The sequence below is a fragment of the Eleutherodactylus coqui genome, chromosome 4 (assembly GCF_035609145.1).
Source record: "Eleutherodactylus coqui strain aEleCoq1 chromosome 4, aEleCoq1.hap1, whole genome shotgun sequence".
Lineage (NCBI taxonomy): Eukaryota > Metazoa > Chordata > Amphibia > Anura > Eleutherodactylidae > Eleutherodactylus > Eleutherodactylus coqui.
Genome location: NC_089840.1, coordinates 66,572,416 through 66,597,011, shown reverse-complemented (window position 1 = coordinate 66,597,011; position 24,596 = coordinate 66,572,416). Strand labels below are relative to the sequence as shown.

The window sequence follows — 24,596 nt, the reverse complement described above, 5'->3', positions numbered from 1 at the left end:
AAAATCCACCTTTAAGGCCTCATGTCCACGGGGAAAATCAGATCCGCTGCAGATTCTCAATGGAGAATCTGCAGCGGGTCCCTCCTGCCCCGCGGACATGAGCGCTGAAAATAGAAATTTAAAAGCATTTACCTATCCGTAGCGGGCGGCGAAGGTCAGCTGTTCCTCACGGCCGGATCTTCATTTTCGGCCGGCGGATGAATTCCTGACGCCGGCGGCACGTCGCCGGCACGTCGTCGACGTGCCGCGCGCATGCGCCGGGCACATCCGCCGAGCCGAAGCAAGGGAGATGCGGCCGTGAGGAAGAGCAGAGCTTCGCGGCCCGCTGCGGGTGAGTAAATGCTTTTAATTCCTATTTTAGGTCTCCCGCGGATCCGGACGGCTTCCATAGGCTTCAATAGAAGCCCGCGGGAGCCGTCCCCGCGGGAGACCCGCATGAAAATGGAGCATGGTCCAGATTTTTTCATGCTCCATTTTTTTTAAAATGCCTTTTATTGACGATCCGCGGGTATTTATGTACCCGCGGGTGGTCAATGCATCCCTATGGGGTGCGGATCCGCATGCAGGAAATCCGCTGCGGATCCTAAATCCTATTTTCCCCGTGGACATGAGCCCTAAGTGTTCAGTTTTCCACAATAAATTATCATTTTGCTCTGATATTGTAATCACTTATTTATATGAAGATTACAATCACAAAAGTTTCATTTATTTCCGAGAACTCCTTCTAGTCGCTTGATTTTTTGACAATGAGCGTACTATTTATTGCACTATCCATTTCTTTTGAAAAACCTTTTGACAAGGGAAAAGGAAAACCAAGTAAGAAATGAACATTTTGATGAGTTATTGATTATTTTTTTCTTAACAGATCAGAAGTGCACATGCAGTTGCAAGAAAAAAAAAGAATCCTTTGGAATTTCCTGAATTTCTGCATTGATTACTAATAACATGTGGTCTGATCATTCTCTAAATCCCAATTATAGAGAAACACAATCTAACTAACCTAATTACACACAAACAATTGTACTGTTAATGTCTTTTGTTGAGCACATTGCGTAAACACCCAAAGTACAGGGAGAAAAAGCAAAAGGTCCTTTTACACAAAGCAATCGGAATGAAGGAATGATGACCGAATAGCTCATTCAGTCCATCGTTGACATATCAGGGAAGTCTGGAAATGTCTGGGAATGTTCTGCGAATGATTGAAAGATCATCTTTTATATGAAATGATTGGCAAACAACGAACAATGATTTTTATACCTGCATAAAATGAACGATGAATAGAGATGAGTGAGCACCAAAATGCTCGGGTGCTTGTTACTCGAGTCGAACTTTCAGTGATGCTTGAGAGTTCGTTTCGAGTAACGAACCCCATTGAAGTCAATGGGCGACTCGAGCATTTTTGTATATCGCCGATGCTCGCTAAGGTTTTCATTTGTGATAACCTGGGAAATTCAAGAAAGTGATGGGAACGACACAGAAACGGATAGGGCAGGCGAGGGACTACATGTTGGGCTGCATCTCAAGTTCACAGGTCCCACTATTAAGCCACAATAGTGGCAAGAGTGAGACACCCCCCCCCCCCCGCACTGTCAGCATAAAGATCGTTCTCCTCTGCCACAGCTGCAACAGCTGTGACAGAGAAGAGCGATGTTAGCCCATTGAATTCAATGGAGCCGGCAATACAGCTCCATTGAATTCAATGGTCAGTGCTCGTTTAATCGAGACGAGTACCGCGTGGTGCTCGTCTCGAGTAACGAGCATCTCGAGCACCCTAATACTCGAACGAGCATCAAGCTCGGACGACTATGCTCGCTGATCTCTAACGATGAACAATTAGCAAGCCAATCATCATTCATTCTTCAATCATTGGTCATGTTTACACTGAAGAGATAAGGTGCATTTACACACGCAGATGATCGCTCAAAACTGTCAGTTTCTAACGAATTTTAAGCGATCATTTTGCATTATGTACTAATGGGCTAATCAGCCCTATAGTACTTCATTGCATGTATTTAGAGAACAGCGGGTGATCTGTTCTCTAATACATAGCTATTGTTCTCCAGCAGGACAGCGGCTGTTAACAGCTGTTAAAGAATGTTATCAGCGCTGCCCACGGAGAACACAGCGTGCCGTCCATCTTATCTTATCGTCCTGAGGGACGAGAATTTCATGTGGACCCGAAGTCAGCGATGGACGAAAAGTGCACGGTAAGTCCACAATGGCTGCACATTTACACATAACAATTATTGCTCAAATGATAGCTTTTGAGCGAATTTTGAGCAATAATCGTTCTGTGTAGAAGGGCCTTTATAGTTCATTGTTGCACAATTAAATAATAGTTTGAATGATATCGTTCTGTGTCAAAGGGACCCAAGTGAACCTTTGTTTTCATGATTTCTCACACAGCTAATTGACAAAAAGTGTTTCAACTGAGGGTACTGAATGACCGCCTGTTTACTGTGAATGGAGGCGGGTGACCGGAATGGGATGACATTGATGACTTATTTGCTTCAATGTGAACTTACTAAAAACCAGAGGAGGCTAATCCATCAAACTAACAACATTAGCAACACGAGAAGAACCCAGGTCAGTAGGGGGACCTATCATACCATCTCATTCATGTAGCCCTGACCTATGTGCTATCAGACTCAATTGTGTTTGTAAAATTCTGTTCACCAGGCTTATAAAAGTGACCAAATAACAGATCTTTTCTTCATGCCACTGTCACCTCCTTTTTGTGAGCTGTGCTTGATATGGCTAATGACTCTAGCTAATAGCGAGTTTGATGTGGCGGCGTTCATCATATTCGCTAAATGATCAAATAGTGAATATAATGGGAAAAAAACACACATTTCTGTAAAAACAGTTTTTTTCCTAAATATATCCACATATTCTTGTTTTATTCTGGATAAAGGGTTTTCATCAATGCAAAACTAATCCATGTTTTTTGCCATAACTAAAACATGTGCATAAATTATGACCATCCAGGATGAAAAATAGTAGAAGAACAGCATGCAGAATAAGTTCAGACACTCTGTAATAACGCAGTGTTGCTTCCATTCTCTTTGTCGACTCTTTGATCATCCTAATGCACACATGAGAAGAGGCTTGTACTCAAAGCAGGCTCTTCAGCCTCACAATCTGCAAAATCTACTTGGCTTCTGAGTCCAACTGAGTTATTGCTGTAAAATTGTGCTGTTGCCTTTAGAGAACAACCAAACATTGTACCTTTAAGTATATATATTCTCTTAGAAAGTGAGTTTATAAGGAGGATAGTGACTTTGAAGTCATACTAATAATTAAAAGGACATTCCAAGATTTTACAAGTAATGACCTATCCACTGGATCAATAAGCGTGCTGTCTCCTATTACACTTCCTGCTCCTCAGAACCAGATGACTAGTATAAAAGTGACACAGCACTCCCATTGATTTCAGTGGAAGTGAAGCCAGCACTTACATTTCCCGCCCTGACCACTGAAGATAACATGCACCCCGCAGCACTGACAGTGGGCTAAACAATCAGCTGATCGTAGTTGATTAAATACTGAACATCTATCCATAGGATAAGTGTCAGGGCTCAAACCCACAACCTCTTGTGTTCCAGTTGGCAACTCACTCTGCTAGGCTATCCAGGACTTGGACAGTTCCTTTGCTGAAACTTAGTCTTAGGGCTCCCACCCACTGGCGATATTTTCTTTTTTGCGCTGCGAGAGCAGGAGAAAACTCTTGCATCACAGCGCAAGAAAGAGGCCTATATAGAACCGGCATATCGCAAGTGGTTTCAATGGGGCCAGCGACAGCAGCGCTAGCCCCATTGCAAGCATAGGGAGAATGCCGCGGACTTCTGCCACAGTTGTGACAGCTGTGGCAGGAGTTTCCTTCGTCCCCGCGGGGATGAAGAAATCCTCTGTCACAGCTGTCACAGCTGTGGCAGAAGTCCGCGGCATTCTAGCCCATTGCTTTCAATGGGATCAGCACTGCTGCCGATCCCATTGAAAGCACTGCTTTCTGCCAAGCCCTGCAGAATGATTATCGGGGAAGGGCTTGAAATATAAGCCCTTCCCCGATAATCATAAATAAGTGGTAAAAAAGAAAAAAAAATATATTACTCACCTCTCCTGCACTCAGCCGCGTCCTCCTGCTGGCTCCCCGGCACTGCTATTAAGCTCTTTCAGCAGTCGGGGATTTAAAAATCCCCGCCTCCTGAAAGGGCTTTGCAGATTGGCTAAGGGCTCAGCCAATAGCAGCTACTGTTTAGCTATTGGCTGAGTGCTCAGCCAATCACCCATAGCCCTTAGCTATTCATTCATTCATTCATTGAAAGCAATGGGATAGAATGCCGCAGGGATGAAGGAAACTCCTGCCACAGCTGTCACAGCTGTTACAGCTGTGGCAGAAGTCCCCAGCATTCTACATCTCTTTTCAATGGGGCTAGCACTGCTGCCGCTGGCCCCATTGAAAAGACTGGCGATATGTCAGCGTGATGTGAGACTTTAACTTTAGAATCGCATCACAGTGGAGAAAATATCGCCAGTGGGTGGGAACCCTTATTCTGTATCACTCAGTTACCTAGTTCCAGCCTCCTGGTCCTGACTTTCTATATAAGTCTAGCCCTGCCACTCCTTCAGTGTATGATTATTGTGTTCCACCACCTTGATCAAGCTCCTCTTCCTTCTGCTCCTCTACAGGCATACCAATACCTACTGCTGCTGACCTTTGGCTTCCATTGACTATGCTTCCGTCTAAACCATTTGCACTGCATATTGATACCTACTGCTGCTGACCTTTGGCTTCCATTGACTACGCTTCCATCTCATCCATTTGTACTGTATACCATGACTCCCGGCTATTCTGACTGCTCTCCTGTGGCTCCAATCCAGCATCGGTAAGACGTGACAGTAGGTCATTACTGATAAAGGCCTGGAATACCCCATTTAAATAAATGCTTTTTAAAGGATTCTTTTTTCACTAGTTAAAACCAGATACTGACAAAATCTCTCTTTTTAACCTGATTGAATTTTTCTATTCTATAATCTTTCAATTCTATTTTTTGGACATGATTATGGGGAGTCTTGCTTTACAGCAGCTGTGTGAACTATAGGAGCCTTAAAGGGGTTGTCCCACGGCAGCAAGTGGGTCTATACACTTCTGTATGGCCATATTAATGCACTTTGTAATGTACATTGTGCATTAATTATGAGCCATACTGAAGTTATAAGAAGTTTTTCACTTACCTGCTCCGTTGCTAGCGTCCTCGTTTCCAAGGAGGCCGTCTAATTTTCGGCGTCTAATGGCCAAATTAGACGCGCTTGCGCAGTCCGGGTCTTCTTCTTTCCTTAATGGGGCCGCTCGTGCTGGATGCCGGCTCCTTGTAGCTCCGCCCCGTCACGTGCCGATTCCAGCCAATCAGGAGGCTGGAATCGGCAATGGACCGCACAGAAGCCCTGCGGTCCACCGAGGGTGAAGATCCCGGCGGCCATCTTCAGCAGGTAAGTAAGAAGTCACCGGAGCGCGGGGATTCAGGTAAGCACTCTCCGGTGTTCTTTTTTAACCCCTGCATCGGGGTTGTCTCGCGCCGAACGGGGGGGTGGGGGGGGGGGGTTGAAAAAAAAAAAAAAAAACGTTTCGGCGCGGGACAACCCCTTTAAGACTAGAGATGTTCATTCACTTCTATGGGAAAGCATTGTGGGCATAATCTGTGACATCTGCAGAGGTCACTGTGCAGGGAGCGGAGCAGGTGAGCTGTGACTATCACCTACTGTGAATGGTCGATCCTATGCTATCTAAATATAGTCATTATCTTTTATTATATTCCCGCCCATGATGATAATGAGACGACTACTGAAAAAATTTAATCTACAGAATTGGAAGTGCCAAACTTTATTGCAGCTCGGCGGCCAAAGTAAAAACTGCGGCATTTCAGGATTTTTTTTAACAAAGGGACATGGAAAATTTAAAAAATATATATGTTAAAGGGGTTGTCCCGCGCCGAAACGGGTTTTTTTTTTTTGTTTTAACCCCCCGTTCGGCGCGAGACAACCCCGATGCAGGGGTTAAAAAAACAAACCGGAGAGTGCTTACCTGAATCCCGGCGGTCCGGCGTCTTCATACTCACCTGCTGAAGATGGCCGCCGGGGTCTGCTCCCTCCGTGGACCGCAGCTCTTCTGTGCGGTCCATTGCCGATTCCAGCCTCCTGATTGGCTGGAATCGGCACGTGACGGGGCGGAGCTACACGGAGCCGGCATTCTGCACGAGCGGCTCCATTGAATACAGCAGAAGACCCGGACTGCGCAAGCGCGGCTAATTTGGCCATCGGAGGCCGAAAATTAGTCGGCACCATGGAGACGAGGACGCCAGCAACGGAACAGGTAAGTATAAAACTTTTGATAACTTCTGTATGGCTCATAATTAATGCACAATGTACATTACAAAGTGCATTAATATGGCCATACAGAAGTGTATAGACCCACTTGCTGCCGCGGGACAACCCCTTTAAGCAAAAAAAAACTTAATTTTAAGGTTAACACTCTTTTGGATGACACTTTTTCTTTAACGATGTCTTCCATTTAAATAGTTAATTTTTATTTGAATTATAACAAAGTCTGAGATTGGAAATAGGATGGCAGGTCAGTCACTAAAATGCCTCTCTGCTTCTGTGATATCAATCATCGCAGTAACAATTTGGGTTATTTGACACAGACTATCTGCCAGAGATATGTTTTCTTACAGCTATAGCGTATAGATAAGCAAATTTGGGGTTATACAATTTGGGGAAAAGAAAGAAGGGGAAGGTTCAGGGCTATGCCATCGTTGCTGCTCCGTATATTCTGTGCACTCAGGCTAGTGCTCCATGGTCTCTGAAATGGGTGAGCTGCTCTCTGAGCTTCTGGCCATGCCATCTTTGTCCCGGGGAACGGGAAAATAACAGATTGGTGGCCTTTCCTGAATTAGCGGTCAACTTCTTCCCCGTCCAAGGCATCCTAAGGTTATTAGCAGTTTCTTAAATCACTGTATTGTCACTTTTGGGCCTTGGCGGTGAAGGAGCTCTGCACAGAGCAGCCATTCAGTCCAGCAGCCCAGCCACACCTTGGGGATCACATATTATTTTACGCATGTATCACCATTTCTACAAGTAAAAGCAAAGAATTGTAAAAAAAAAATTGTTGGAATTTCAGCTAAAATCAATTTAGTATTTTTATTCCACATCCTTGTCTCTCGAGTAATCTAGGGAACAACAAGAAGATTTAAGCTCATCAAATCAAACTGATATTCCACTTTCCACCTCCAATAAAGAATGGCTCAGTGAATGCATTTATTAGCTTATTGAGGCGTGATATTAAAAGAAACCTAAGAGTGCACCAGGGGTAAAATGCAGTCAATTTCATGATGTTTACTTTCATATCTATTGTCAATCCCCGCTGGCCCCAAAACAGCCAAAATTAGAAATGACTCAGTAAAATGTTATGGTTCAACGATCTAAATCAATGTATTTATCATCATCAAGGGGTTTTCTGTTAAATGTTCTCTAATCAAATAATTAGAGAAAATCTGATGTATGCTTTGTGGCTTAGGCCAGTGTCACATGGCTGTAAGTGTATTTGCACCATGTATTTGTGTGTGAATCTGCATGTTTTACAATACTTTTAACCCACTTAAATTGTGCATTTGCGCCCATAAAAGAACACTCAAGCATGCCCCCATTAACTGAAATGGACAATTAAGATAATTAGTTCAATATGTGCTATTTTTGTGTGCTAATGCACAGGATAATATAGCATGCTGCATATTTTTTTGAGCAAATAAAATCCATGTGCAAAATAGGCTTATGTGAATGAACCTGTTGAAATCAATGGGCTCTATTCATTCCGTATTGGCCTTAGTATCAGGTGTGCTAGACAAACCTACTACTTGTTTGCCCAACAGCTATCTGCTGACTGTGGCTGAATGGAAAGAATATAAGATGTTAAATACAGTTTTTCCAGCGTATAAGACGACTGGGCACATAAGACGACCCCAACTTTTCCAGTTAAAATATAGAGTTTGGGATATACTCGCCATATAAGACTACCCCGGGCAATCCAGGTTAAAAAGTCGTCTTATATGCCGGAAAATACGTCCAGGAATACCACTGAAGAAGTACAACTCCCAGCGTGCCCCGCACCGCCCGCTCTTACCCATGGTGGACTTGCACGCCTTGCAGAAGGTGTCGTCCATTAACTGTTCAATCAGGCTCGTCTTCCCTACTCCCCGGGAGCCGATAATAATGACCTGTAGCTAGCCGGGGAGTCCAGGGAGTAGAGATGAGCGAACGTACTCGTCCGAGCTTGATACTCGTTCGAGTATTAGCGTGTTCGAGATGCTCGTTACTAGAGGCGAGCACCACGCGATGTTCGAGTTACTTTCACTTTCATCTCTGAGACGTTAGCGCGCTTTTCTGGCCAATAGAAAGACAGGGAAGGCATTACAACTTCCCCCTGCGACGTTCAAGCCCTATACCACCCCCCTGCAGTGAGTGGCTGGCGAGATCAGGTGTCACCCGAGTATATAAATCGGCCCCTCCCGCGGCTCGCCACAGATGCATTCTGACAGAGATCAGGGACAGTGCTGCTGGTGCCGGAGCTGCTATAGGGAGAGCGTTAGGAGTTATTTTAGGCTTCAAGAACCCCAACGGTCCTTCTTAGGGCCACATCTGACCGTGTGCAGTACTGTTGAGGCTGCTTTTAGCAGTGTTGCACAATTTTTTTTGGACAGCCATTATCTGCTATTTATCCTTCTCTGCAGAAGTATCGCATCCTGGTGTATAGTGGGGATGCAGACATGGCCGTCAACTTTCTGGCATTGAATGGTTTGTGAATGGACTGGACTTGGAGGTAAGCAGACTTAAAGGGGTTGTCCCGCGCAGAAACGGGTTTTTTTTTTTTTCAACCCCCCCCCCCCCCCCCCCGTTCGGCGCGAGACAACCCCGATGCAGGGGTTAAAAAAGAACACCGGACGACGCAGAAGTGGCAGTGGAGTGTCATGCAGGCAGTGATTGTGCTTTGTTGGAGGTAGTGTGGTGCTTAGCTAAGGTATGCATTGCTAATGAGGGCTTTTCAGAAGTAAAAGTTGTTGGGGGGGGGGCACTCTTGCCGCTATTGTGGCTTAATAGTGGGACCTGGGAACTTGAGATGCAGACCAACATGTAGCCCCTCGCCTGTCCTATCCGTTTCTGTGTCGTTCCCATCACTTTCTTGAATTTCCCAGATTTTCACAAATGAAAACCTTAGCGGAGCATAGGTCCCATACAAAAATGCTCGGGTCGCCCATTGACTTTAATTGGGTTCGTTACTCGAAACGAACCCTCGAGCATCGCGATAATTTCGTCCCGAGTAATGAGCACCCGAGCATTTTGGTGCTCGCTCATCTCTACCAGGGAGTCAAGCGGGGAAGCCGGCGCCGCTTCCTCTGTCTGTGCCACTGTTGTCCAGTGAAGGGAGGTGGCCGGGAACGGGATGTACCGCCGCTGCCTCAGAGTCTATTGCCAATACATAGTGTAGGGTGGCTGGCGGGGAAGGCGGTCTGCCGCCGCCGTTCCCTCACAGTCCACCACAACAGCCCAGTACAGGCAGGCCGCCAGGGAAAACTCTCTGGCGCCAGGGCTCTGTCACTGTCCCCCACTACTGCCAAGTGCAGCAAGCCAGGCCAGTGGGGAAGCCGCTCTGCCGCCGCCGGCCCCTCACTGTCCGGCCCTGCAGCCCACTGCTGCAGCGCCTGGTAAGCCAATGTTACTGAGTGCCAGAACCCAAGAGAGGGGAGTGGCCAGGCTGTCAACCTGGCTGTATCTTGTCACCACCCACACTTACGGTGATGACAAGATAGAAGAATACCGGCTGCTTCCTTCTGCGGCCCTGGGCTATGGGCAGCACAGGGGAGTTACCCCAAGTGATGTTGTTACTGCCACCCCTATGGTATCCGGGCCTCAACTCCATTAACTCATCCGAAGCGCCTGCTCACACAGCACCCGCCGTATAAGACGACCCCCGACTCTTGAGTAGATTTCCCTGGGTTAAAAAGTCCCCTTATACGCCGGGAAATATGGTAATATTAAAAAATATATATTTGAGGATTCAATATGAAATAATTTAAATTAAGATAAATGAACAAAATGCACAAGATTTAAGTTAAAATATAAGCAGCAGTTATAAGGCAGTCACCAGGGTTAACACAATAGAGGTATGTGAATCTTCACCGTAAAGTGATGTTACGTGTACAGTCTTCAATTCTCTTAGCACTTAGAGATGTGAACCTTTTTTTTTTTTTTTTTTGGCATTTTTAGTTTTTCGTCCCCACTTGCAAAAAATATAACTCTTGAATTTTTCCATCATTGTAGCTGAGGGCTTGTTTTTTGCAGGTCATCCTGTAGTTTCTATGGCTACCATTTTGGAGTGCATATGACTCTGATTGTTTTTCATTACATTTTTGATCAGAAATGGGGTGACCATAAAAGCACAATTCTGGTGTTGTGTATTTTTTTTTCTGACGACGTTCACTCTGTTGGATAAATAATGTATTCATTTGATAGATCTTTGTTTTGATTTTTTTACTATAAATAAAGTAAAGTTTTAAAAAAAAAAACATTTAATATCCTTTATGGTTTACAATTATAAAAAAAATTACTTACTTTAACTTTAGTTGCAAAGGGAACTTGAAGTTGCGATTGTTTGTCTGCTTATATAGTATAATGCAATACCATAGTATTGCATTATAGTATATTCTGATAGTTTATACATTTTTTTGATTAAAGGTATGACAGTGACAGTAAGTATGAATGCTGATCATGGCTGTTGTGGGTGAGTGTCAGCTGTCAAAGATGGCTGACACCTGTCGTGTATAGAGTGGGATTGGATGCCGATCCTGCTCTATCCAACCCCACATCCTCATGACATAAATATATGTCCTGGGGTGCTAAGGAGTTAGGGTATGTTCACATGATTGTTTAAAAGGGTAGAAAAATTCTATGTAGAATATGTATGTAAAATCTGTGCTCTAACTTGAGGATTTTCGGCGTGGTTATTAAGTTTACATGCAGATTTGGACACAGACTTGGCATATATTTGGCATGGATTTTCTTTTTCCCATTGAATTCAATAGGAAAAATTCAATGAGCAATCTACATTAAGAAGGGACAAATCAATTATTGTCTTCCACAAGGCGGTCTTTGGTCCCCCATAGAAAAATACATGTTGTATAAACAGCAATATGGAGTTCCCAATTAATTCAATTGGAGGCAGATTGTAAATGGATAATGTGCAACTTTTAAGTTTTATGAACAGCAGAGGACTAGAAACCACTGTTCATGGGAAACTAGGGTTCTGTAGGCTAAATTCACAATCCAGTGGACTTCTTCCTAACCAGACCAGAAACAGTGTTCCTCCACAATGTTGTTTGAGTCTTGAAGATCCTCAGTCGATCATTGCGATTGTATTAGGCCTCATGTCCACTAGCAAAATTGAATTGCGGATTTCCGCTGTGGAATCCGCATTTAATTTTGCCCATAGGGATCCATTGGCCATCCGCAGTCAATTAAATTGAAATCTGCACCTGGCATTTTAATGGATTTGTGTTTTCTCACGTGCGGGAAAAAAAACGCAGCATGCTCCATTTTCTGTGGGTCTCCCGCGTGGACGGCTCCCGCAGGCTTCCATAGAAGCTTGTGGAAGCCGTCTGGTCCCACGGTACACCCGCAGCTGAATTTCTGCTCTCCGGCGCGGGAGAGCAGGAGTTTTAAAAAAAAGAGTGCACCCGCCAGGCAGAGAGAAAGAAGATCCGGTAGCGATGGGCGGGAACCCGCAGCGTCTGGACAGGTAAGAAAAATCATTTTTCAGGTCTCATGTCCCTGGGAAAGGAGGGACCCGCTGAGGGATTCTCCATGGCCAGAATTTCCTAGTGGATATGAGGCCTTAATCTATCCATATTGTTGCACGTTGTCTTCTTCTATCTTCCTCTCTTCCTAATATAATTCTTTCTAATGATCCTTAGATGTTATGTCCAAAGTAAGTTTCCATGTTTCATTCTGGTCATTTCTCCTTTAAGACATAGAAAAAACTTGCTTTGGGCAAAGGTCCAATTACTTGTGTCTGAATCGTGGGCAAGACATGCCATGAATCCAATCTGTTCTCTATTTATATGTTCTGGTGCAGCCAGCTGTAAGCATGTCTTAACTACTAATTTAAAAGTTTTCTTAGCAATCGAGCTCCATAGAAATTCATACATCATGTGGATTATTTTTTTATACAAAGACCAATTGCTGTGTTCCAATGCAAAGTCTCATTGGTAGATGCTGGAAAATTCCCAGTGGTTAAAGAACCTACTTGCCTTAATGATAGAGTGTGAAAAAACTTCATAGCTTCTGTTATGTATGGTGATTGCTTCCAGTTCACTGGAGGCCATACAGCTAAACAGCATGTGATTTTTGTGTTTGAAATATAGAATATGAGATTTCCTACAGATTATTTCAAGCAGTTGATATGTACTCATGTAATCTATTGTTTCATTCCTAAGAAATTCAGTTCAACATCACGTTTAACACTATTATGCTATAGCTTGCTTGTTTGCAGGAGGTGTCGAAAAGTTAGACAGCATGTGATATATTTATGTTGCCTGAAGGACAGAAGATATTCCTATACATATCCATGTGTCAGAACAAGGCAAAGTAGCCTTTACTTTTCTTGTTCTAAGCTAAAGGCTATTTTCTACAGAAGGAAGCAAAAGTGCCAAGCTGCAGTCTAGCCCAGTGCTTCACAAACTGAGGCAAGCTTCACAGACAGTGTGCCCTCCAGTTGTTGGTAAGGGATTGTGATTACCCGTCAAATTACTTTTTCATTCATCATTTGTAAGTGTGGATTTTCATAAAAAATAACTTTTCAGATACATTCAGAAAAGTTGGATTTCGTTTTTTTCAAACTCTGAATTATGATATAAGGATTAACTCTACCTACCGTAATATTGTTCTTATCCTAAGCTTCATGACAAAGCCATCAAAGCTTCTTTGAATTGAATTGGATGGAAAAGCAAAATCGAATAAAGCTCATTTCACACTGCACCTACAGAGTAGAGCCTAAAGCAAGGAGATGAGCACTTCAAAATTTTTATGAGTCTTCTTTTTTTAATAAATTCCTAGTTTTGGCTACCAAAAATGCATAATACAAGGCAAAAATTGACTTTTTGCTTATGATTTGGCTTCCTGTATTAACTGTTCACAAGTAACATTGAGTTGTCTCATTAGGACAACCCTGGTTCGTATGCTCCAGAAGGGCGTATGGATGTCACAGAGAGGGGTCTTCATCTAGGAGAGGCGCTTCCACTGTATCAGGCCCGAACTGTTATATGGAAGGACATTTATCCGGCCACCAAATAAAACACATTGTTGCATAGCATAAGGCTAGCTTCACACTGCATTTGGCCAATGAATTTGGTGTATTTATCAAAAGCATTTCCAAAAGTAAACACTCAAAGTAATTGAACACAATCTAATATGTATGTATAGTTCTATTACCCAGATATATGCCTCTTGTCATAAGTTCGGTTGATATATGTGATACATAAGTATACTTTTGTTGCAATTGTATTGAAAAGCATAATTTATTATACAAAACATCATTTTTTTAAAATAAAAGTCAATCGCAGGCTTACTGTATTTTTGGAAAAAATACTAGGATTTAAAGACTATGGACTTGTGCATGAAAAATCAATGCATACATATTTTTTTAAGTCTCTGCAGAAAAACAATTATGCACTTATCTGTGTTTTTGCACTGAGTTTTCCTTCTCATGCATTTAGAAAGCATTACACTTGGTTTGCAGGCTCTCTCACATTCAAATTTTGTGGCTGGGGGGTTTCCCAGAACTGATCGGCTGGTCTCTTTGATAAGCTCAGCCATCTTTCCCTTCCCCTCTTCAGAGGCTGTGTAACATAACCACGCCCACTCAATACTACACAGATATCTCACTGTCAATATCATCCAACCTCTAAATGCTCCAGTCCCAATCCCCACACTACTGACAAGAGCTGAAAATTCACCTGGACTGAATTACAGCCCTCTATAACAGTAGTTTTCTCTGCTTTCTATCCTCCTGGTCTCCTCCACCAATCCCCAGCATTTGGCACATTGGTTTATATGTCTGCATCTGTCTTTGTATTGTGATAAGCTTGAAAAAGACCCTAGAGGTCGAAACGTAGCTGCTATCTCATACGTTATGGGAGAATAAAAGAAAGCTTTGAGCTCATTTGCACCTCTTCATGCTGCCAAGAGTCTACTGATTTATCACCAATCCCTAGCACTGTCATACAGCCCCCGTAACAGCTCAGTGGAAAGGTACATTCTCAACAGGGGAGCAGGCTAGTGGAGGAGTCAGTCAGTTCACTCTGAGTAAATTTGCTAAGATTTCAGTCCTCCAACCTGCAGTGCCTTGAAAATCAAAACAAGTATAGAAATCAAACAATCAGCAATTTTTAATGAAAACCAATTATAAAAAACCTTCATTTCCAAAAACACATTACTTAAAAAAAAGAGTGCAAAGGCTTTACATAGCCTTTAAAATATATTTATGCACATGGTATTTATGGTAGCAATACAAACAGCAATTGAAATGTCATATTGTGGAGCACATATCTATTCTACAATCAAAAGCAAACCGAATTACAAGATTAAAGCCACATGAAATATATTGGCTTCCGTCCATACCCTGTTGCCTAAGGCTATGGGTTAACTGCTTTTATATAAACATGCATGCACTCCAATGTATTCTAGAATGTTTTATAAAGATATTTTTATCTTTTTTTACATTCTCCATTATTGCAGTCAAGGAGAATCTGCAGTTTCCTATTGCTAGATGATAAGAGCTTCCCTTGATGCAGCACTGATATGATGCGGCGGTTATTTCCTTTTTTACATATATCATTACTATATCTATGACTACAAATCCTGTCTTTAGAGAGGGTTAAAGTTTAAATACACGATAAAAGGAATGGCCATCTAGGCTTACTGTGATTTTTTTTTTTTACCGTCAAAATTAAACCTGCATATTTGATACTAATCATGGGTTTTGCATGCACTACGTGGTTCTTTTGTCGTCTACATGCAGAGCAAAGTGATAAGTTAAAACCTATTTAAAGAAATTACAATGGGCCCATTTATCAGAAAACACTAAAATGTGCATTCATATTCCGAGAAGCAGAAAATGCCGGGTTTTTTGACTTTGAAGCACAGCATGTGATTAGGAAGCAAAATGAAAAGCAAGGTGGCTTTGTAATATTCAAAAAAGAACTGGGCTCCTTTGCTTATTGGAACTGCTCTTAGCGCCGTGTGAAATACGAAAAGCTTTTGGACACTGGTTAGACAATGGAAATCAAACTGAATACTGATTTGTGGTCTATTTCTTTACACTGTAACGAAAGCATGATATGGGGCAGTGTAGCTTTTATTTTCATATGTATGGCACATTGAAACTAGCAAAAGGTAATTCAATGTTTCAACTGTATGCCTTTAAAAGTATTCTAAAAGAAAGAAAGCGTGGAGCGAATTTTGATAATGATGTGATCCAAAGGGTGAAAATAGTTTTTGTAAGATATTGAATAGGGTGTTGCCACTTCAAATACCATCACTGTAGGTAACTGGTCGTAGAAATGTTAACCGTAGAAAGGAAAGAATTGTGGACTATAGGCACAACCCTTATAGCGTAAAACACATTAAAATGAGGGGATTGACCTGATTCTTCTTTATTGATTAACCCCTTTAGTGGCACGCCCGGAAAATCTCTGGGACTTGCTGCACTGACCATGCAGTTAATTCCCGGAAGATTTCCATGGATAGCTCTAGTGCTGAAATGCTGGCCAGGTCACACAGTTATTGTGCCACTATACACGTTTGCCACTTCGAATTACCTCAGGAAAATCTCCGGAGTTTGGTGCATTGACATGGTAATAATAAACCTGCCACTGAAGGGGTTAAATTAATTGATCAACAGCCAGCACATAACACGTTTCGGGGATGCAGCCCCTCCTCAGAATACATTGGGGAGAATACAGTAGTATTGCCACATGAGCTGCTTGGTGGGTTCCTCTGCTTTTTCTGAGGTAGAGAAGAAGCTCAAGCAGCAACATCCCTGGGGCTTTCACATGGATGGTAAGCGTGATATGGGGGCGGGATTCACAGCCCCATATCACACTCGCCCCTTGTGAAGTTAGCCTAACACGGAGTTCTAAAAGCTCCAAAACAGAAGACAAGACTTCCTGTAGAGTGCAGAGAGTAATACTGTAGCTAGAATTGCTATTCACTTGGTTACAGGGTCATTGGTAAAGGCAGAAATATACCTATGTCCTTTCTTCTCCGGTGTATATTGTGAACTAGTACTTGATACAGAAAAAGCAGCGCCGCTGTTCAAAAACTATGCATTGACCCCCCCATTCATTGACATCTCAGCAAAGACAGATAAACTCATATTGCCCTTAATTTAAAGTGAATAACGATTAGAAAAAATATACACACATTGAAGCGTTACACAGCACCCATCGTTATTCATAGGTCTTGATGGAAAGCTATTGCTTGCAGTAACTCTCTGATTCAGTTAATACAGTGGTCTTAAGCAGGGACTTAGCAGCACTATGTTACATCTGTACTGAGAAATATTAAAAGGGTAGTTAATAGGTGAAACGGCTGTAAAGAAGTTATTGATTATACAACTGGTGTTCTAGGGTAGTGAAGGATAAAACCCCAGGTGAGCCATGGTAGTAAAGGGGTTAATGATAACATCCCTGGTGGCCTAGGATAGTCAAAGATATTACTGGGGGCATCCCTGGAAACTACAAATTGTGCTTGTATTGAAGGCTGAAAAACTCACTCTCCCTTGAGCTATTGTCTTCCTCTCCCTTTTTCATCCAGTATGTGACTGCAGCCATTAGCCAATCACAGAGCAGTGTAGCCAATCTGATCCTAAACCCCAAATTTTTCAGCCTTGGCCAATACTGTGGAGCCGAAGATGTAAAAACTCCAGGAGTTATAAGTTCCTCCTTTTAAAGTCATGTCTCCATTTTCTTAGGGCTTGGTAAAGGGGGTCTTATCCAAAATCATTGCTGCTAACATAATTGTGATCAATGTAGAAACTGCTGAAGCCTTTTAATCATCTTATTTCTTACGTTTTCTGTCTTTTATTCAAATTTTAAAATGGTGATCTAATAGCTGGTTCATAAGAAGCCGGAACTAGAAAAGTGCATTAGTTGTCATTATCAATAGTGTGAAGCTCCACTTGTGGCTATGGGAAACCTTGCTTTTTTAAGGGGCCATTCTGGTGTGTTTTTTTCCATTAATTACGCAGCTGTCCCCCCAGTATATATAAGTAAGCATGTATTACCTTAGTTAGTTATTCCTTTCTATCTGAATTTCCTGGCCACTGTTTCCTCATCTCAGTTTTGACCATTTGAGATCTACTTGGGTTTCTGCTGTCTGAAACTAATCAATTTCCCAGTCTGTGTTATGCTGTTGCATGAATCCTACCACAGAAACTGCCAAGAGGTTAACACAGACACTCCTATCACAGTTACTGATGATGATCACACAACTACTGTCACATAGTTATAATAGAGGAGATCACAACTCATCCTCCTGACTATATAATTATGGTCTGTAGCATATTTAGGTACATATAGAAGGAAATGATAATTAAACTGTCTTCTCAGCAAGCAGAAATGATACAACCTCTAGCTAATGCTGTGTTTATGCAACATGGGATAGATTTGAAAGTAAAACCTCTCACCCTCAAGATGGGGGGCTACACTGAATGGAAGTGGTTGCAATACACAGAGGAAACCTCCAGAGTGTGACAGGCAATCAGGTGATGGGGCAGGGAAGGAAAAATGTGTTTTCATCGGAGTTGTTCTTTGAGGCTGGGTTCACACGAGGTGGAAATCCTGCGGAAATCTTGTGGAATGTCCGCAGCGGGACCGCACGGAAATTCAGTGAGAGTTCCAAAGCGGTAAGCCAGCTTCAAAACCCGCTTTGAATGGCTTGTCCGCCTGTATTCCGCTGAAGGAATCTCTCCCCATAGAGAGGAGAGAGCCCGCAGCGGAATGGCGATCCAATTGACATCACGGATTTGATTTCCATGCCGCACGTCAGTTTTTTCGCGGCTTTTGCAAATCTCGCCAACTTTGCTGCTTAGGCTCGGGTTTAAGATTGCAGGTGGAATTTCCATGCTGAAAGTCTGCACGGAAATTCCGTAGCAATTCTACCCTGTTTGAACCTAGCCTAACAATTCGTGGACAAATTCTCCATAACATGTTGAATTACATTGCAAAAACTTTCCTTCACTTTTCTAAATGGAGCTCAGGAATTCTAATGGTCTCTTGTTGACAGAGAGTAGTACATTGTGGAAGTTTATATGACAGCTAGACAGAACTAAGCTCTTAGGTCACAGATCCTTCTGGGTTGTTGAAATAAACTGCTGTTGTTAAGGGACACCAGAAGCATTTTGAAAGCAGCTATGTACAGGAGAACGGACAAGAAATAGCTCAAAATGGTGCAAACACAAAGATGCAGAATATTGAGAAACTTACTTTTAGGGTAATTACCTAATCAGACAAGTATGGCTGAGATGGGAAAACTTGTCTGTATGTCACAGCCATACAGGGCTATGAACACAGTATAGCTTGCTATGCTACACTATTTCCGTAACTCCCATTCACTTCTATGGGGGTCAAGGAAACAGCGTAACACAGACAGCTCTGGCTGTCACATACAGACGGCTATTCCCCTCTCAGCCATAATTGTCTGGGATGCTAATAACCCTTTCATTTTTTATGCATAGATCAACTGACACTGTCACAAACTAGCATTCACATCCCTGATAGGATTTGCAATTGTTACCGAAAAATGCAGCAAATCAACCACCTGCAGCCTAAATTTAGGACAATTTGACACAAATTTAATATGGGCACCTTTATGTGCTTGTATTACAGCCGCATGTCTTGGCCCAGCTGTAGGCATCTACAATTCTGTTTGTTTCGGTCATTAGACCCTCAGTCCGGCCAACAGGAAAAGTAGAGGAGGACTTAAAATTGCCTTTTTGTCACAAAAAAAGTTATGACACTTCTTAATACAATGACTGCTCATATTCTGCCACAGAGTGTTAATAGCTCTTGCTCATGACCTGAAGGTTGCAAGTTCAATCCCCGATTCAGGTAGTCTGCTCAAGGTTGACTCAGCCTTGCTCATGACCTGAAGGTTGCAAGTTCAATCCCCGATTCAGGTAGTCTGCTCAAGGTTGACTCAGCCTTGCTCATGACCTGAAGGTTGCGAGTTCAATCCCCGGTTCAGGTATTCGGCTCAAGGTTGACTCAGCCTTCCATCCTTCCGAGGTCGGTAAAATGAGTACCCAGCTTGGTGTGGGGTAATAAATGAATTACCTGAAAGTGCTGTGGAATAAGTTGGCGCTATAGAAATAACAAGATTTATTTTATTTCTTCATTTTATCTTTTAAGATGTGGAAATAGCGATATAGGACGGGATGCATTTAAACAGTTGCTGATGAAGTACTCGGTTGAGCGTTCTATTTCTGACAGCCAGAAACCCCAACTTGTGACTGCACAATTCCTTTTGCTGCAGTTATTGTTGAGTGCCATTTTACAGTACTGCAGAATTAAAGCTCTTTAACAGCCACCATAAACACACTCTTAATGGTCATTAGTTGATAAGGTTAAGAGAATATCACAGAGAGCAAAGCAAACAAACCCTTGACAAAAATCAAGCCACTTGTAGCTAAATGAGCAAACTCAATTAGCTTAATTTGGACATATTTTGAAAAGGCCCAAATTATTGTTAAAGCAAATTATTCTTGGAAGAGAAGACAACCAGCCAGCTGAGGAAAACTATTACAGAAATGAAAACACAACATACAGAAACCCAAGGCCCAAACACCATGCAGAAAAATCTTGAAAAAAAACTTCTATGTTCATTTATCAAAACAAATGGCATACAGAGGGGTAATGATAAGTCTTTGGCTTTTTTTTTTATTTCACCTATTTTTAAACTAATAGTTTTATCACATCAAAATTAATTGTTTTTTGTGTTTGAACTCAATTTTATAGTTATAGCCTGATTACCCTTTTTTTTGCAGATCTCAAGTGAGCATGGTTTTCAAACATCAAGGCAAGCTTTCTAAAGGAATCCTGTTCCTTCAAGATAGTGCCTATATGCCCTAGGACTTGGCAGATCTGATACGGAGGTTCTGAAATACCCAGCCCATTCCCCTGATCTACTAATTTCTGGTTTTCTTTCAATTTCTACCCCTATAATTTTTGGGGGCATCAGTTATAGGTGGAAATTATCATGTTATTTTGTTACTTCCCTCCGACTTGTTTCAAAACTTGTCTCAACATTTGGAGACCACAATTACTTAAAGGGAATCTATACCAGGTTCATGCTGCCCGTACTATGGGCAGTATGAACCCGGATCAGGTATGCCCATTGACCCTGTGGCATTCAGAACAAACACATTTTGAAGTTTGACTTGGGACAGAGTTCTGAGTCGAAGAGGCGAGTCACACTGGCCTATTAATGCCTGCTGCATGCTGACTGACAGCTTTTCCCCCTTTTTTGTATAGGAATAGGGATGTCACTTTGTATGATGTGGGCTCTGTTTCCGAGTCAAACTTAAACTCAAAGTCTATTTGTTCTGAAACATGCCAGGGGCAATAGTACACAGGGGCAATAGTAATAGTTCAGACAGCATAAACCCAGTGACAGGTTCTGGAGATGAGCGAGCATGCTCGTTTAAGGCTGATACTCGAGCGAGCATCGGTCTTCTCGAGTAACTGATTACTCGTCCGAGCAAATGCGGTTGGGGGGGAGAGTGAGAGAGATCTCTCTCCCCTTCGCTCAACCCCGCTCTCCCCCGCCGCCTCCCCCGCATTTGCTCGGATGAGTAATCAGATACTCGAGTAGACCGATGCTAGCTCGAGCATCAGCCTTAAACTAGCGTGCTCGCTCATCTCTTACAAGTTCCCTTTATGATCTGCAAAGTAAATTAAATAATCAGGCTACAGGTATAAAATTTAGGTCAGACACATAAAACAAACTTAGTCATGAAAAAAGTATCATTAGTGTAAATGTAGGTGAAATAGAAAAAGATTTATAGGCACCTACTTGTACGATCATCATCATCTTGGTAAATGTTAAAAAGAAAATGTGGTATTTCAGGGCATTCCTTCTTTGACTTTCTAATATGCTGAAATACATTAGTATAACATCTAGATTAATATATCTTAGTCTACAGTATACTGTAATTAGTGATTTAAATTCTTACTTGTAAACCAGTGAGAAGGCTTCCGAACATATTGCAGGACAAGGGACCAGTTTAACCAAGATGTGTCCAAGAGCTGCTGGAAAATGAGCTCTGGTCACCTTCTCAAATACTGAGCTGAAGGTGTTGACATCGGCCAACTTGCTGTTGATATCCCCTCCTCCTGTATCTAGTATACTGCCACCATGGAGTACGAGAGCAAGAACATGTGTCTTACAGCTATTTTCTGACACCACATCCTAATGGGAAAAGAACAACAATAAAGAAATTACAATCTTATAAAATGTTCATTATTCCTAATTAGGCTAAATTTTCATCAGCATCAGAGATTCCCCTGCAGATTTAGTCATATTTCACATGAAAAACTGTGCGACATGTGATGGACACAGCCCTGTATTGTCAGGCACTGGTACATAAAGGGGTTTTGTCATTAGAAAAAAAACTCCCCGCCAATCTTCTTTTGGCTCCTGCAGTCCCCGGGTCACGTCAGCTTCAGCCGGCGCACATGCACAGTCTCGGCATCAGCCCGGCATAGCAATCAGTGCTCCCTACTAGGTAGTGAACACTACGTCATTAGTGACGTAGTCTACAATGACCTGCAGGAAGAAGAAAGCCACTGCAAAGAAGGAAGAAGAAGAATCTGCCGACTGGAGGTGATGTGGCCCAGGGGACTGCAGAAGGCAGGAGAAGATCGATGAGCAGAATATGTAGACTACCTGGGGAGCTATAGGTAAGAATAGAATTTTTTTTTTAATGACAAAACCCCTTTAGGCCTCATGCCCACGGCTGGGTCGGATTCCGCCTGCGAAATCTCACAGCGGAATCAGACCCGGCACCCCCCAGAGACCCTATACTCACCTGTTTGGATCCGCTGCAGGAGTGTCAGACGGCAAGCCAGTGAGCATGCACAGTGCAGCACACGACGCGGATTCCCCTGAGACTTACGCTGTGTCCACAGCACAGAGTATCGCGGGACGGACGGCTTCCATTGGCTGCAATGGAAGCCGTCTGTGCGTTTGCCCGCACAAATTAGAACACGCTGCGATTCTCCCCCTGCGAGCGGAAGATCGCAGATGATTTCCGCTCTTGGGCAGCGGAGAATAGTTTTACACAGCATGTCTATGGACGGACATTGCTGCGGGTGTCTGACCGCGATTTCTACAGCTATAATCCGTCCGTGGGCCTTTCGGCCTTAATAAAAGGCGAGCTATTAAAACTGTTTTTATACTAAGGTTAGTGTGCCATTGTAATATTATTGATAAATTTCTTTTGGAGAGACTGTTTCAAAAATTTTTCTAGAAGCGCTTCTATGAAAGTGACAAAGAAAATACTTAAAGGTATGCTCACACATGGCCGAGACTCTGTGGAAAAACTCAGCGGAAGCATCTTCAATTAAAGTGAATGGGATCGAAGCAAATGCTGTTCACATGTAGAGGAGAAAAAACATTGTGGATTTTCTGCAGTAACTTTACTGCAACTCTAACCTGCGGTTTTGCTGCGATTCTGATGAGGAAATTCCGCAACAAATCTGCAGCATTTCCGTAACGTGTGAGCACACCCTTCAGGGGCTTTTAAGGCAAATACTATTGATGATTTGTCCTCAGGATTGTAATCACAACTCAAAAATAGCAGGCTCAAGACCCACTTGGGTTAAACTTTAACTAGTATGATACCATATGCTAGAGGCAGTAGACATCAGCAAAGGGGAGAAGACACCAGTAAGAACTCATTATACAATGAGAGGTGTGTCTATATATGATGAATAGAGATGAGCAAGTATACTCGCTAAGGCACATTACTCGAGCGAGTAGTGCCTTAGCCGAGTATCTCCCCGCTCGTCTCTAAAGATTCGGGGGCCGGCGGGGGTGACAGGTGAGTTGCGGCGGGGAGCGGGGGGAGAGAGGGTGAGAGATCTCCCCGCCGGCCCCGGAATCTTTAGAGACGAGCGGGGAGATACTCGGCTAAGGCACTACTTGCTCAAGTAATGTGCCTTAGCAAGTATACTCGCTCATCTCTAATGATGAACTATTGGGTGATGAGATGTGTGATGACATGGTTGTCTTCTCTGAGAACATTGGTGTTTACTCCTTTCAATCATAGTGTAGATCTGTCAGGGCTGGTTACAAGGATCATGCAGGTACAACCCTTTTGTGTTATAAGAGTTGTCAGTTTGTGGTCGTTTCATCTATAAGCCCTTTGATACCCCTGAGGATTCCAGCCTGTCTGGTGAAACATGGATAATTGTATCGTGCTCCATGGTGAAACATGTCGGGAAGTTCTTTATCTAGTAAACTCCTATCCATCACTGCAGTTCAGCTTAGCACAGCGCCTCATTCAGCTGCCCAATTACTATGTGATGGGGGAATCCATATCTCCGACTCGCTGAGCGACTGATATTGTAGACACTTGGCTACTGTCATGTGTCCATAATAAGAACTTATTGGTGACCTGAGTCAATTTAATCTAACTAACTAGGGAGTGCTGGCCCGCAACTTACCTTAGGGCCTGACTAATGTAGCTGACTTATATGCAGCTTTGTACTTTATAGGGAGGGCAGTTTTGGCTCCTTATACCTGTCCTTATTGATCTGTGGACACATGCAAGCAAATGTTTGTCACATCTCGTCTATACTATCAACAGTGGTTGATATAAATGTTATACTCAGGATTAGTCCTCAATGGTTGATCGGCTGATCTCCACTGCTCGGGACCCTGACTGATCAGCTAATCAGGCATCTGCTGTCAATGCCACAACACACAGGAGTACGGAGCAGAAGCAGATAGCTCTGACCTTAGTGTAATTTCAGGGTAACTGACATTGATTTTAATGGGAGCTGTGCCTGCAATAATGAGCACTGGCCACTACACAGAGGGTGGAGCTAACTACTTTCACTCCTGACCCCAGTATTATGGCTCTGACTGCAGGCACCCGATGAGCTTATCGGCTGGGGTTCTTAGTAACAAACTCCAGACAATCAACCGCTGATGACCTATCTTGAGAATAACAGTATTTGCCTGGAAAACACCTTTAAAGGATCACACCCTCTTTGTTATTATGATCGGTGGAACCCCAAAGGTGCATTTAGACAAAATGATTATTGTTCCAAAAATCATTCAAATGAACAAAAGTGAATGATAATAATTCCGTTTTATCATTGACTGAATGACTTCAATGACTGAATGGAAAATGAGAATGGACATTCATAAGAATGTGAAACACTGAATGAAAAGTTCACGATTCCCAACGATGATCTGCCTGTCTA

The 24,596-nt window shown here is 42.8% G+C and overlaps 1 protein-coding gene across 1 annotated transcript in view; it reads right to left on the bottom strand.

Annotated features, from left to right (window-relative positions):
* Positions 1–24,596, bottom strand: part of PITPNM3 (PITPNM family member 3) — a 498,866-nt gene that overhangs the window by 181,491 nt on the left and 292,779 nt on the right. The window contains exon 6 of the mRNA XM_066599616.1: positions 21,338–21,573. Within this exon, the coding sequence (XP_066455713.1) occupies positions 21,338–21,573 (236 nt within the window). The remainder of the gene's footprint in view (positions 1–21,337; positions 21,574–24,596) is intronic.